Here is an 11650-nt window from a genome sequence, read left to right as displayed (position 1 = left end):
CCCCCCCCCCCCCCACAAAAGATTTTTCCCGAGGATTGGATGCATCTGAATTTCGAAAAAAACTCAAACTTTCTTCTGTTTTCTGATTTTTTAGTGACTTCATTATCGACATACCCACAGAATTTCTGAACTTCTCCATTTTCTCGCCATTTTCACCGAAATCCAAAACATCGCCCGATTGAATAACCTTGATATGAATTGGGCTCACAATCGACATAAAAAACGATCACTCAACTAACATCCGTAAGCCCTAATTTGGCTAATCGAGTGCGTGCTTTCACTCTAGACTACGTTGCAGAATTGTTAGATTCACCAGATTATCCAGACACGGAGTCCCAATCCGTAAGAAGAAGCAGACCCTGGCCGGTTTTGAAAAAATGAGCATGCATGATGAAGACACCCTAGTTTCACGCATTTTTTCGGTGGATCGATAAACGTGCACGGTGCGGAAAAGGGTTCGGACCAAGATACCAAGGATGGTGTAATATCCCGAATCCCGAAAAGAATATTTAATTGTTTTAAATAATAAATAATTAAATGATTGGATACGAATAATAAGTCTGAGAGAGGTACGGAATCGAAACACATCCGAGAAGACCTAAATATGGATAAAAGAAAGCCCAACAAGCCCGGACAAAAAATCGGACCGAAACGGGTCAAATCGGACAAAAAATCGCACGAAAACGCACTTTCAACACTCCAGACCGGTCGGTCCATAGGTCATACCACTGAACTTGAGATAGAATGGACCGAATCGGAAAAACGGAGAAGAAAACAAATTGGACCGGTCGGTCTGCTCTGCTTGACAACTTCAAGTTGTCTGCAATGCTTTTTGCCCCCGATTTTTACGCACCTACAGTGTCCCACCCGCCGTCCACACCCACTGAGGCATTAATGGGAGATACCAACTAACTCCCAGCGATGCCCTCTCATCCATTAGCTCTCCCAAGTGAGCATAAATACTTCCCAAAATCTGTAACTCGACCATAGCTGGAGAAAAATTCTACAGAAGCAAAAAGAGAGAAAAGAGGGATAAAGAAGAAGATTTGGAGGAGTCCAGAAAATCGAAGGAGGACGTGCCTAAACGTTCTCTGGAGATGTGCTCGACGTGAGAAAGCTCAGAGAGCTCACAAAAGCTCGGCCAACAACACACAAACTCAAGAACAAATATGAGTGACTTGAATTGGATTTGTGTGATTTCGTTTTCATGTTGTGATGGTGTAAATCGATGTTTCTTGCTACATTAAACTAGAACATGTAGAATGTTTAGCTATTGATTAGAAATGATTGGGAACAAAAAAGATCGAAATTGGATAAAAAAAATGGTGAAAAAAACAACTCGCCGAAAAAACGAAATCCAAGTCTTGGACCGATCGGTCTACCATTTCGACAGTGGATGGAAGATGTCAGCCAGGGTTTCGAACAGAGGCTGGACCGTATACCCAAATTTCATAAATAAAAAAAGACACTCTAGGGTTCATAATTTTGTATTGGCGGGATCATCTAAAATATACATATTTACATAACACATCATTCTCCTAATAATTACATATAGATGCATGTTTATAATTATATATATATATATATATATATATATATATATTGAACACATTGAGATTTCTCAAGGAACATAAACTCAAAACATGAAAGGAGTTGGTGAGAACGCCGGAATTGCTGTCTCGGACGCACTGCTCCTGCAAAATCATCCCCCAGAGTGAAAATATATTTTTTTTGTATAAGGTAAATTGTATTAATGAAATTAAATGTTGTATCTTACAATTATATATATAATTATAAATAGGAGAAAAACTGGTAATACTTTTTTTCGGTAAACGACTGTATGATGTTTTGTTTCCATTTCACTGGTTGTATACCCAAATTTGCATTAAAACTGGTAATACTTTGGACACAAAAGGATGACGCAGCAACCGTAGCCGGATTCTCAAGGAATTTGTTCCCAGAGTAAAAATATTATTTACTTACAGTATTTTCGTGCATGTGAAATAAAAATTTGCAGTGCAAAGGACGTACCAAATAAAATCATTATTTAGCATGTTGTTAGGATACGTTTTCGAATTGAATGACATAAAATTAGGAAAATTAAGGGGTTTTTTAAGTTCTTGTTGCTTACGATATAACGCTTCATTCGGAATGTTTATCCGAAAATAGTCTTTTAATTAACAAAAATATTAACTGCTACTTAATCCAGTAATCCTCTTAATCACAATATCTAATTATCCTATCTTTTACCATGTTAATTTTTTCCCCAAAATAGACAGTTAGTCAACGCCGTAGCCCCGGATCCTTCCCTGCCTAAATAATTTCAGAAAAAAAAAGTACCCGAAATCTTCGCTACGGCCACGAACGTGGGACGACCATCCGCCACTGCCGCTGCGGCTCTTTCGCCTGACTTTCCTCTCGTCTCGGCCGCAGCTACCAGATTTCACAGTGGCCGACGACGGCCTGTCCTCGGAGATCGACGTCAGTGACGGCCTCCACTCCGCTGAGGCACCGCCGCCGGAGATCCTGACTCGCTTCCTCGACCGCCTTGACGGCGTCCTCATGAGCGATCGCGTCTCCTCCACGCGGGGCTCATCGGCGGCGGAGGATCGGTGAAACTGCTGGTGACCGAAGCAAGGTACGAGCACCAGCAAGAATTTCATCTCCTCTCCCACCGAAACCCCACTCCTGATTTTTCCCCCTTTTGGTGGTTTTTTATAAACCCTAAAATCCCAATCTAAGATAGAGAAAGAGGCGTATAGCTGAGGTATTTATAGGTAGTGCCACGGAAATGGAGAAAGTGGGTGGTTGTTCGCTCCATCGTGGGAGGGGTCGGGTATTTTATAGGCGATGAAAAATGAGGGAATCAAGTTGCGATCCAAAAGCTTACGTGGCGACGCGTGACTGGATTCGGTCATAAATTTTTTTTTTTTTTTTAATAAGGGATTTAGAAAAAAAAAAAAAAAAAAAAAAAAAAAAAAAAAAAAAAAAAAAAAAAAAAACTGAGTTACATCACACAACCACGAGGGGTTGCGATGCCAAACCTATCGGCGCGAAGTAGCTCAGACAGGGCGGTCGGAGGAGCCTCGAGCACCGTGAGGCCGATGGGTAGACTATGTCCCATGGAGGCGAGCTGATCGGCACAAAAATTCGATTCACGATAAACATGGGAAATTGAAATTGTCCACTGTCTCGTGCATAGCTCCCGTATAGCCTGTATAATTGAACCGTCCACAGTATTTAATCTTTCCGAAGTTTGGATAGCCTTCACTAAGGCTTTGTTATCCACCTCCACTATCACTCGATGCCATCCTCTTTCCCACGCCAACCTCAATCCAAGTAAAACTCCCCATGCTTCCGCTCTAAACACTGAGCAAATCCCGAGATTAGAGGTGAAACCTATGATCCAATTGCCCCAACTGTCCCTAACTAGGCCACCCGCTGCTGCCGAAACTGGATTCACCCGAACACTTCCGTCCGTATTTAACTTCATTGTATTCCAAGGTGGCGGAGCCCAACTAATATCATGAATAATCCGTGGTCTTTTTGCCGTTGATTCGGTCATAAATTTTTGTAGTTACGAATTTGCTACCTCCATTTTGTCCGGTTCGAACCTTAACCGGGACCGGCTTTTGGGTTGGCCGGTACAGAATTTGGATTTTAAATTAATTTTTGTTAATAGCCTAATCCAATAATTAGACCATGAATCATTCTGTTTTAAGTTGGGTAAATCTAATACTTCACTGAAGAATTAGTCGGACTAGACCAAAAACTACCATCAATGATTTTAAAATTAAAATCATTTGTATCAGGAAAAATCCAAAAAAAAAATACTAAAATTTTCAATTTTGACAAAAAATACTAACTTTTAATTTTATAAGATAAACATTAAACTTTTTAAATTTATAAAAAAAATACTTCTACCATTGTCAAAATAAACAAATGAACTGATATGACATAGAAAGATACAAACATATCAAATTATTGTTTTTTTTTTTTACAATTATATACCGTTCATGTATTTTTTTAAATCATTTAAAAAAATTTAATATATTTTTTTTACAATCGCATAAAAGGTTATATATTTTTGTAGATCACTTAAAAAGTTTAATATTTTTTAAGCTCACTTAAAAAATTTAATATTTATTTGATAAAAATAAATATTAAACTTTTCTCTTTGTAAAGTTGGGTATTTTTTATCAAAATTGTAAAGTTGAGTATTTTTTTGAGATTTTCTCCTTGTATTAACAAAAAAATATCGCATAATACCCAACATTGGGTGGTCTAATTGTAAGAGAACATGTAAATTATGTTCTTACCTGGATTTCTCCAATCCTTTTTGAGATGTAATTAAGTTAAAGGTTCGATCAACTTTCAGATTATAAAAAAAATGTCGCATAATATCCTATCAAGGAGCAATACAAGAAAACTATCCCCAGTTTTTGTTATTTTCATTTCGACTGCATAATTCTACATTATAGAGAGTCGCACTTTCTAAGAGTTTCAAAATCACACAATCATAAAGTAGAAGGTAATATTAGAAAAAATATTTATAAAGGTATAGATGGAGTGAATTTTTCTTCCTTATGATACGAAAGTATGCTTTAAAGTGAAATAGTAAATAGATAAAATTTGGAATCATAAGAGCGTCCGTGTATTACATATTAAATTTTACTTTTTACATATGATTTCCTTTCGGAGAAAAATAATGATGTAATTGGCGTGGAGTGAATTAAACACAAAAATGAATAAAGTTAATGATTTTATATAAAAGTTACAAAGTCAATGATTTTATATGGAATTTTAATAAGGTTATATATAAAATCACCATCTTTGTAACTTCTATATAAAATTATGAATTTTATAAATCTTTTCCACATATTTATGAACTTTACGAATTTTATAACATACATATAAAATCACGAAAATTTATAATTTCATGATTTTTATATACGATTTTTTTAAAAGTTTGAGATTTTTAGGTGATTGTTCCTTTAAATTATATACAATGTCCGCTTCTTTTGAAGAAAAATATCGCTATATATATTTTAACATAATGGTTGTTTATAAGATTTTTATTTTCATTTGAGTTTTAATACATTTATATTCAATTAAAAATTGAAACGTTTTACTCCAGAAAAATTATGCCTATTCAAAATTTGGAATTTTGATTTTGTATAGCAAAAAAATATCAACTTTAGTTGAAATGTTTTTGTAAACATAAGTTTTTTTTTTTGGATTGTTTTATTAAAAAGCATTAGAATAAACTATGCGGCAGTCTTGGCTTCATAAAATCCGGGTACTTGTAGCTCGGGTTTAATGAGATTCTCGGTCTTATCCTCGCGGGTACCCGGATCCATACGATTTATAAAATTTTGAACTATAAAATGATAGATATAGAAAATACAAATGAGAGAGGTCGAAGTATAAAGAGAAAAATTCACGATGAAGAGAGATGACTAAAATTTTGAGAGAGAGATGAATGGTTGATTCGGTTATATAGAATGAGATTTGGAATGATGAAATTTTTGTATAGAAAGGTTTAGAACATAAAAAAAAATTAACTAAAATAAAAGTATTTTAATAAATAATAAGAATAATTTAGACAAAAATGTTATAGATATAAAGTATATTTTAGATTTTTAACAAATATACCGGGTACTCCCGGGTACCCTTTGTAAAATAATTGAACCCCCACTCGGACTCGGGGTCGAAAATTTAGTCTTATTAATACTCGATCTCATCATCGTTAATATTCGGGTACCCTTTATTCGGGTACTTGTTAAGCCGGGTACCTCCAAACCCCCGGGTTACGGGTTAAAACGCCCACCCCTACTATGCGGAAGCTTATTGCTAACAAAGAGTCAAAGGCAAACTATGGTAATATCATTTATTTCCAAGTCGTGATGGTTGGAAAAGGCTACAAAGACAGACTTCAATGTAAAACCACATTTAATACATTGGAAGGTGTTAGTTGAGAAATTGTTATCGTATTATTGAATCCCCAAGAGATGAGTTGTAGAACTGTTATGTGGGAATTTCATCGTGTTATAACTTCATCTTACAACTACCAATTATATGAATACATTTATTAAAGTTGATAAATATATTCGAAAATCAAGTATCTTGCGAATACCCCAATTCCGAGTATCCCTATCTTTAGGTTTGGATTCGGATGTCAAATGATGAGAATTCGTATTCGCAGATGGTTGTTGCTATTCTAAGGGTTAGGGTTCTCTTGCCTTAAGACGATGTATCATCAATCTACCCTCTTTCTCTCTCCCCTCGACGAAAACTTATATTCAAATCCATATTTATTTCTTTATTTTAATACTAAAATAAAGAAATAAATATACATTGAAAATATTATAATTGATTAGAAGAGATTTTAAATGTTATATATGATTGATGTTATTGAGACGAGCATCATCATTTTCCCCTCAAGAGCTTCTTTTCTTCTTTTTCTTTTTATTTATTTATTATTCTTTCTATATTTTTTCATGACTCGTGAATAGATCTATTTCTTTGGGTTAGAGATTCCTTTGAATTTGAATTTTTATCAGCCTACCCTTAATTCTATTGTGATTGTTGAACCCTTAATCAATAGCTATAGAATTTGAACCATATAAAAAATATGGGTTTATACTTGGATTAAAGATCAATAAATAAATCGGAACCCGAGAAATTCGAATCTTAGATCGGATACCCAAATTATCGAATAACCTCCAACATTGACCAATCCTAGAATTTATATATATATATATCGAATGCTAATCGATGGATGAACCGCCACGTAGGGTTCGGTAAAAGCTTACACCTGCCCATATAGAAAATAAATTGCAATGGTCCAAGCAAATTTTTAAGAAGAGTGGCTTCCGTACATTTATTATAAAAAAAAATTAACTGCATGCATAGCGAAAACCCTAATCAAATCATTTCATTGGAATGGAAACGACCGCACAGAGTTGTCACGTCATTGAAGTTACGGTTGGATGTTACCGATTACAAGCTGTATTACACGTTTCTTTTTTCTTTTTTGGTGCGTACGTTTTGGGGTCTAAAGACAGAGAATCAAAGCAACATATAATCCTTTGAGAAAATTTCAAGTACGATAGAAAGATTCTAAAACAAGTGGAGGACAAAAGGAAGAGACTTCTGTTTCGGCATTTACATGCGACGTACTTTTGGATTACTTGGGCACGAGGGAATCGCAGGATGCGCCCAAAAAAATGATTAGGACAAATGGGGAATGCGAAGTATGAAAGGCATCTCCTTAGGGTTTTGTTATTTTCGGACATTTATGCTGCATCTATGCTAATATCTTCTCCTTTGTATGAGCTCTCGTGTTTGGTCCACATGCATTCCCGTCTTCGTAATTTGATTTCTAGACAGACCCACGTGAAGTTGGATAAAATTTTCCATGTTGTGGACCAATCATATACTTCGTCTTATTTTGCATAAAATTCGATATTTGGCTATATATGTGTGTGGTACGTTTTTGGGCATACGAAGTGTGCGTTAATGATTGGTTGTGGGAAATGACCCATCATTTCTCGACACATTTGGCGTTTTTGCATTTTTCCTTTTACGTAAAAAAACCGAAATAAGTGGAGAAGTTCAAGTTTTAGAGCTGTGATTCATCCCCTAAGTTTTCAAAAGAAATACGATACGGATGCAAGGAGTCCACTGAGTTTCCCCTTCCAAGATGTAAATATACAGCTAAAACGAATGTTTGGATTCACTTTCCTTAGCTTGGATTCACGAAATAGATGTTCCATCATAAGAACAATAAACGGAATTGGATTATTAGTTAAATATGTTTAGAGCCCACTAACGGTTTAGACCTTGTATTAGGGGGTGACCATTTCGGCTATATTAACCGAATAACCGAATCGAGCTCTTGTTGAATAACCGATCAGGTCAATAACCATTCAGATTCGGTTCACTTCGATTAATAACTGAATAACTACGGTTAATTAACCGATTATTAGAGTTTGGTTTAATTTTTAATTTTTTACTCTAGGTATTGAAGTATATATTTTTTTACAATTTCACTTTCACCTCTCATACCTCTCTCTCTCACTTTTCGTAGACAGTCTCAAGCGGTGCCTCACCTCCTTCTTCCACCTCCGATACTGAGTCTGGTCTGAAGACTCTCTCTTTCGTCGTTTTTCTCCGATCCCCGAATCGAATCAAACCAATTAAATTTACATAACCGTTCAATTATGATTACTTTATAATCGAAATGACTGAACACGAAATAACAAAATCGAAAGCCGATCCCGAGACCCGAAATGATCGCCCCCACCTTGTACTACGTCGTTCTTATTGCGTTTGCACCAAACCAATTTGTGCCACGGTACCCTTTCATGGCCTTGATATATGGAATGCCAAACCTCCTTCGTAATGAACGAGTTCAATATCTTTTCACCTAGCTTCCAAATGGTAACATCGGGGTTATCCGTAAGATTAGTATCGATCAAAAATATATGTACCCGTGTAGCCTTGTCTGATCGTGCTGGAGGGATCCTCCAAATGTCGGCTCGGTATAGATCGGATACACGACTGAGCTTTGGGATGGCCCCATGTATGTGGGCCAGTCCAGCAAATAAGTTCCCGAATGGAGCCCAGACGTCGTGCCAAACGCAACGTGTGATTTTCATTTCCCAACTTGACAGAGAGGAATTGCATCGCCCACTCTCTACATTTTAGTAACTTCCGTAGTGTCCAAAACTGAGTTGGCTGAGGGTTAGTGATCAGAAATTTCCTCGGGGATGTATCATTTAGTTTATTTTAAAATGTCCCCACTCTATTTTTCTTAACTCTATTTTAAAATGTTATCATTTAGTTTTATCATAATGTTTTTCATAATTATAATTTTTAATTTTTCTGTTAGTGTATTATATAAATCAATAAATCTCATTTAAAATAACAAAATATTTTATTAAAAATAATCTTATTTTGTTTATTTTTTCTTATTATTTTATTTTTAAAATGATTTATGATATCTCATTAATTTATTATGTTAGATTTCTAGATTTTTCATTATACTAAATGATTTTTAAAAAATAATGATTTCATTTTCTTAAATGGTTTATTTTATAAAATCAATAATATCCATAAATTATCTATTTATAATTAATAATAATGCAACTTCTTCTACATATTTTAAGATTTAAGTGAATTATGAAAAGTGGTTTTAGAATGTATAATACTCCTATGCACTTTTTAATTAATTAAATTGATATAAATTATGAAAAATGATATATATAGAGAGAGAAGATTTGGGTCATATGTATAGGCCTCAATTAGGCCGGGTAGTCATTGTTAAGGGCCTGTTAAGACCTTTATGTTGGCCCAAATAGAAAATATGGGCCTTGACGGTAACAATATCCTCTCCGCGCTTTCTCTGTCGCCGGATCTCGTCCGCTTCGATTGTCGAGCTCCCATGGATCTTCTCTGTAATTCGTACGCCGATTCTTCCGACGAAGAGCTCGAGCATCAGACGGGGATGCGGCCGCCTCCTGGAACCGCCAACGAGACCCCTCCTTCGAAGCGACCGCGGCCGAGTCCCGGGCATCCGTACAACTCGTTCCAGAGACCGCCGTTCTACTGCTCCTACTCTGATCCTCAAACTAGCTCTGCGGTTTCTATTCCTGGTCGATACGTGTCCAAGAGGGAACGATCGCTTCATAAATCTCTTCCATCGGGTCTGAATCGGGATCAGGGTTCGGATTTGGTTCAGAATATATCCGCAGCATCTCCTACTGGTATTTTATGTTATAACTTGACGAGATTGTCTGGGTTTCAGTGTTTGATTTCTCGTTTCTGTTCATATTTTAGGTAATCTCCGTTGATGTTCGAACAGTTTCTTCTCCAATCTCTTGTAAATTTTGGTGATTCAGTTGCTACGAGTCGGTGCTGTTTGGTGGTCCTTGTTATTAGCTTGCTTTGGTGCTGCAATGAATATTAAGCTTGTGCATATGCTAATATCTATAATTTTACTCATTTACAGTTCTTGGAAGCATTGCCGATTCAGAATTACCCTGTCATGTTCTATCATCTCTTAGATATCGACAAAAGGGCTTTTCAGGGCAAACCCAGATGCCCAGTAGGATGTCGATTTCTTTATCTGGTCATACAAAGGCTGTTACTGCAATTGATTGGTCAACAAGTCATGGTATATTGTCTCTCGTATTGTGGTTTTCTGCTTGGTATATTAATCGTCTAGCTCTATATGGCTAATTTGGTTTCTGGTTTGCAACTTACTCGGCATCTTGCTGTGGTGCTTTAATCGTCTAGCCCTATATGCTTCATATGATCTGTTAATCCTTGCCCATATTTGTAGCCTCATTCATCTGTTCATTAGAGTTTTTTGTGCAGTTCATCTTCTTGCTTCGGCGGGGCTGGATGGTGCGGTTTACGTATGGAATGTGTGGAGCAAAGATAAGAAGAAAGCACGGGCTTTTCACTGTCACGATGCTCCTGTGAAAGATGTAAAGTGGTCGAAGCAAGGATTATCGATGCTTTCTTGTGGGTATGACTGCTCGTCAAGGCTTGTTGATGTTGAAAAGGGGATACAGATACAAACTTTCAAGGAGGACCAGGTTGTTGGAGTTGTAAAGTTCGATCCGGATAATTACAACACGTTTCTTTCTGGCGGATTGAAGGGCAGTCTCAGATTATGGGACATTAGAACCAACAAAGTGGTCCACGAATACATCCGAGATCTTGGTCCGATACTTGATGTGGAGTTTGTCAATGGTGGGGAGAGATTTATCTCTTCCAGTGATGTGTCCAGTGGAAACACGAGTGAAAATGCTATTATAGTTTGGGATATCAAGAGAGAAGTTCCTCTATCAAACCAGGTTAGTTATGGAATCTCTAGACCAACCCTCCTTATTAACGATAAGTGAAATATATCCAAGTGGATAGGAAAACCGAAAGCGGAAAAGATCATAAAAGTCTGGCTTAGGTGCAGAAGGTAGAGAAGAAGTTACCTCAAAGGATTTAACCTCTGGAAATGAATTGTTTCTCTCCCCCCATCTTCCCTTTTTGGTTTATAAAGAGGTTAGTTTCTCTAGGAAGTACTTTAGGTCATTGTTTGAAAGAAATGGTCTTGCTTCTTGGAAGTTGTTTTCTGAGGAGAATTCAGAAAAATACTAATGAGGAGACAATAGTAATAGTTTAACCTTTTCAAGTTCTACACTTTCTCTCGGATATGCACTACTTCATTGTTAGAGATTTTAGATCTCTTGTTTAAATTTTTAAAAACTCCAGTTTCCGCTGTTCATTCCTTCTTCCTGCCCCTGTTTTTTGACGGAAGCTATTCTGCTGTTTTTGCTGCTTCAGGTCTACTCGGAAGCATACACATGCCCCTGCATTAAACGCCACCCACGAGACCCCATCTTCGTTGCCCAATCCAACGGGAACTACATTGCCATATTCTCGACCAACCCGCCTTTCAAACTCAACAAATACATGAGGTATGAAAGCCACTGGGTTTCGGGTTTTCCCGTCAAGTGTAGCTTCAGCCCGGATGGCCAAACCCTAGCCTCAGGCTCTTCCGTTTCCCCTCAAGAGCTTCTTTTCTTCTTTTTCTTTTTATTTATTTATTATTCTTTCTATATTCTTCCAAAAAGGGGGGTTT

At 36.6% G+C, this 11650-nt stretch overlaps 2 protein-coding genes across 4 annotated transcripts in view; one reads left to right on the top strand and one right to left on the bottom strand.

The window, feature by feature from the left end:
- Positions 1–1256: 1256 nt before the first annotated feature.
- Positions 1257–2828, bottom strand: LOC104809286. Of its 2 annotated transcripts, none has more exons than XM_010535221.1 (2): positions 2341–2828; positions 1257–1688 (listed from the first exon to the last, which is right to left on the bottom strand). In XM_010535221.1, exons 1-2 carry the CDS (start codon positions 2661–2663, stop codon positions 1637–1639), a joined length of 375 nt encoding a protein of 124 aa, XP_010533523.1. In that variant the 5' UTR covers positions 2664–2828; the 3' UTR covers positions 1257–1636. The 2 variants fall into 2 exon arrangements, with proteins under 2 accessions (XP_010533523.1, XP_010533522.1); XM_010535220.2 differs by having other exon boundaries at positions 1257–1694; positions 2341–2824.
- Positions 2829–9412: 6584 nt separating this feature from the next.
- LOC104809285 (WD repeat-containing protein 25) overlaps positions 9413–11650 on the top strand; it is a 2706-nt gene continuing 468 nt past the window's right edge. The window contains exons 1-4 of one of the 2 annotated variants that reach the window (XM_010535217.2): positions 9413–9770; positions 10016–10180; positions 10384–10868; positions 11353–11560. In XM_010535217.2, coding sequence (XP_010533519.1) covers positions 9449–9770; positions 10016–10180; positions 10384–10868; positions 11353–11560 — 1180 coding nt within the window. In that variant the 5' untranslated portion in view covers positions 9413–9448. The remainder of the gene's footprint in view (positions 9771–10015; positions 10181–10383; positions 10869–11352; positions 11561–11650) is intronic. The other variant, XM_010535219.2, reaches the window with a different exon arrangement.

The sequence above is a fragment of the Tarenaya hassleriana genome, unplaced genomic scaffold (assembly GCF_000463585.1).
Source record: "Tarenaya hassleriana unplaced genomic scaffold, ASM46358v1 Cleome16, whole genome shotgun sequence".
In the NCBI taxonomy this organism is placed as follows: Eukaryota; Viridiplantae; Streptophyta; class Magnoliopsida; order Brassicales; family Cleomaceae; genus Tarenaya; species Tarenaya hassleriana.
This window is presented reverse-complemented; position numbering and strand designations above follow the sequence as displayed.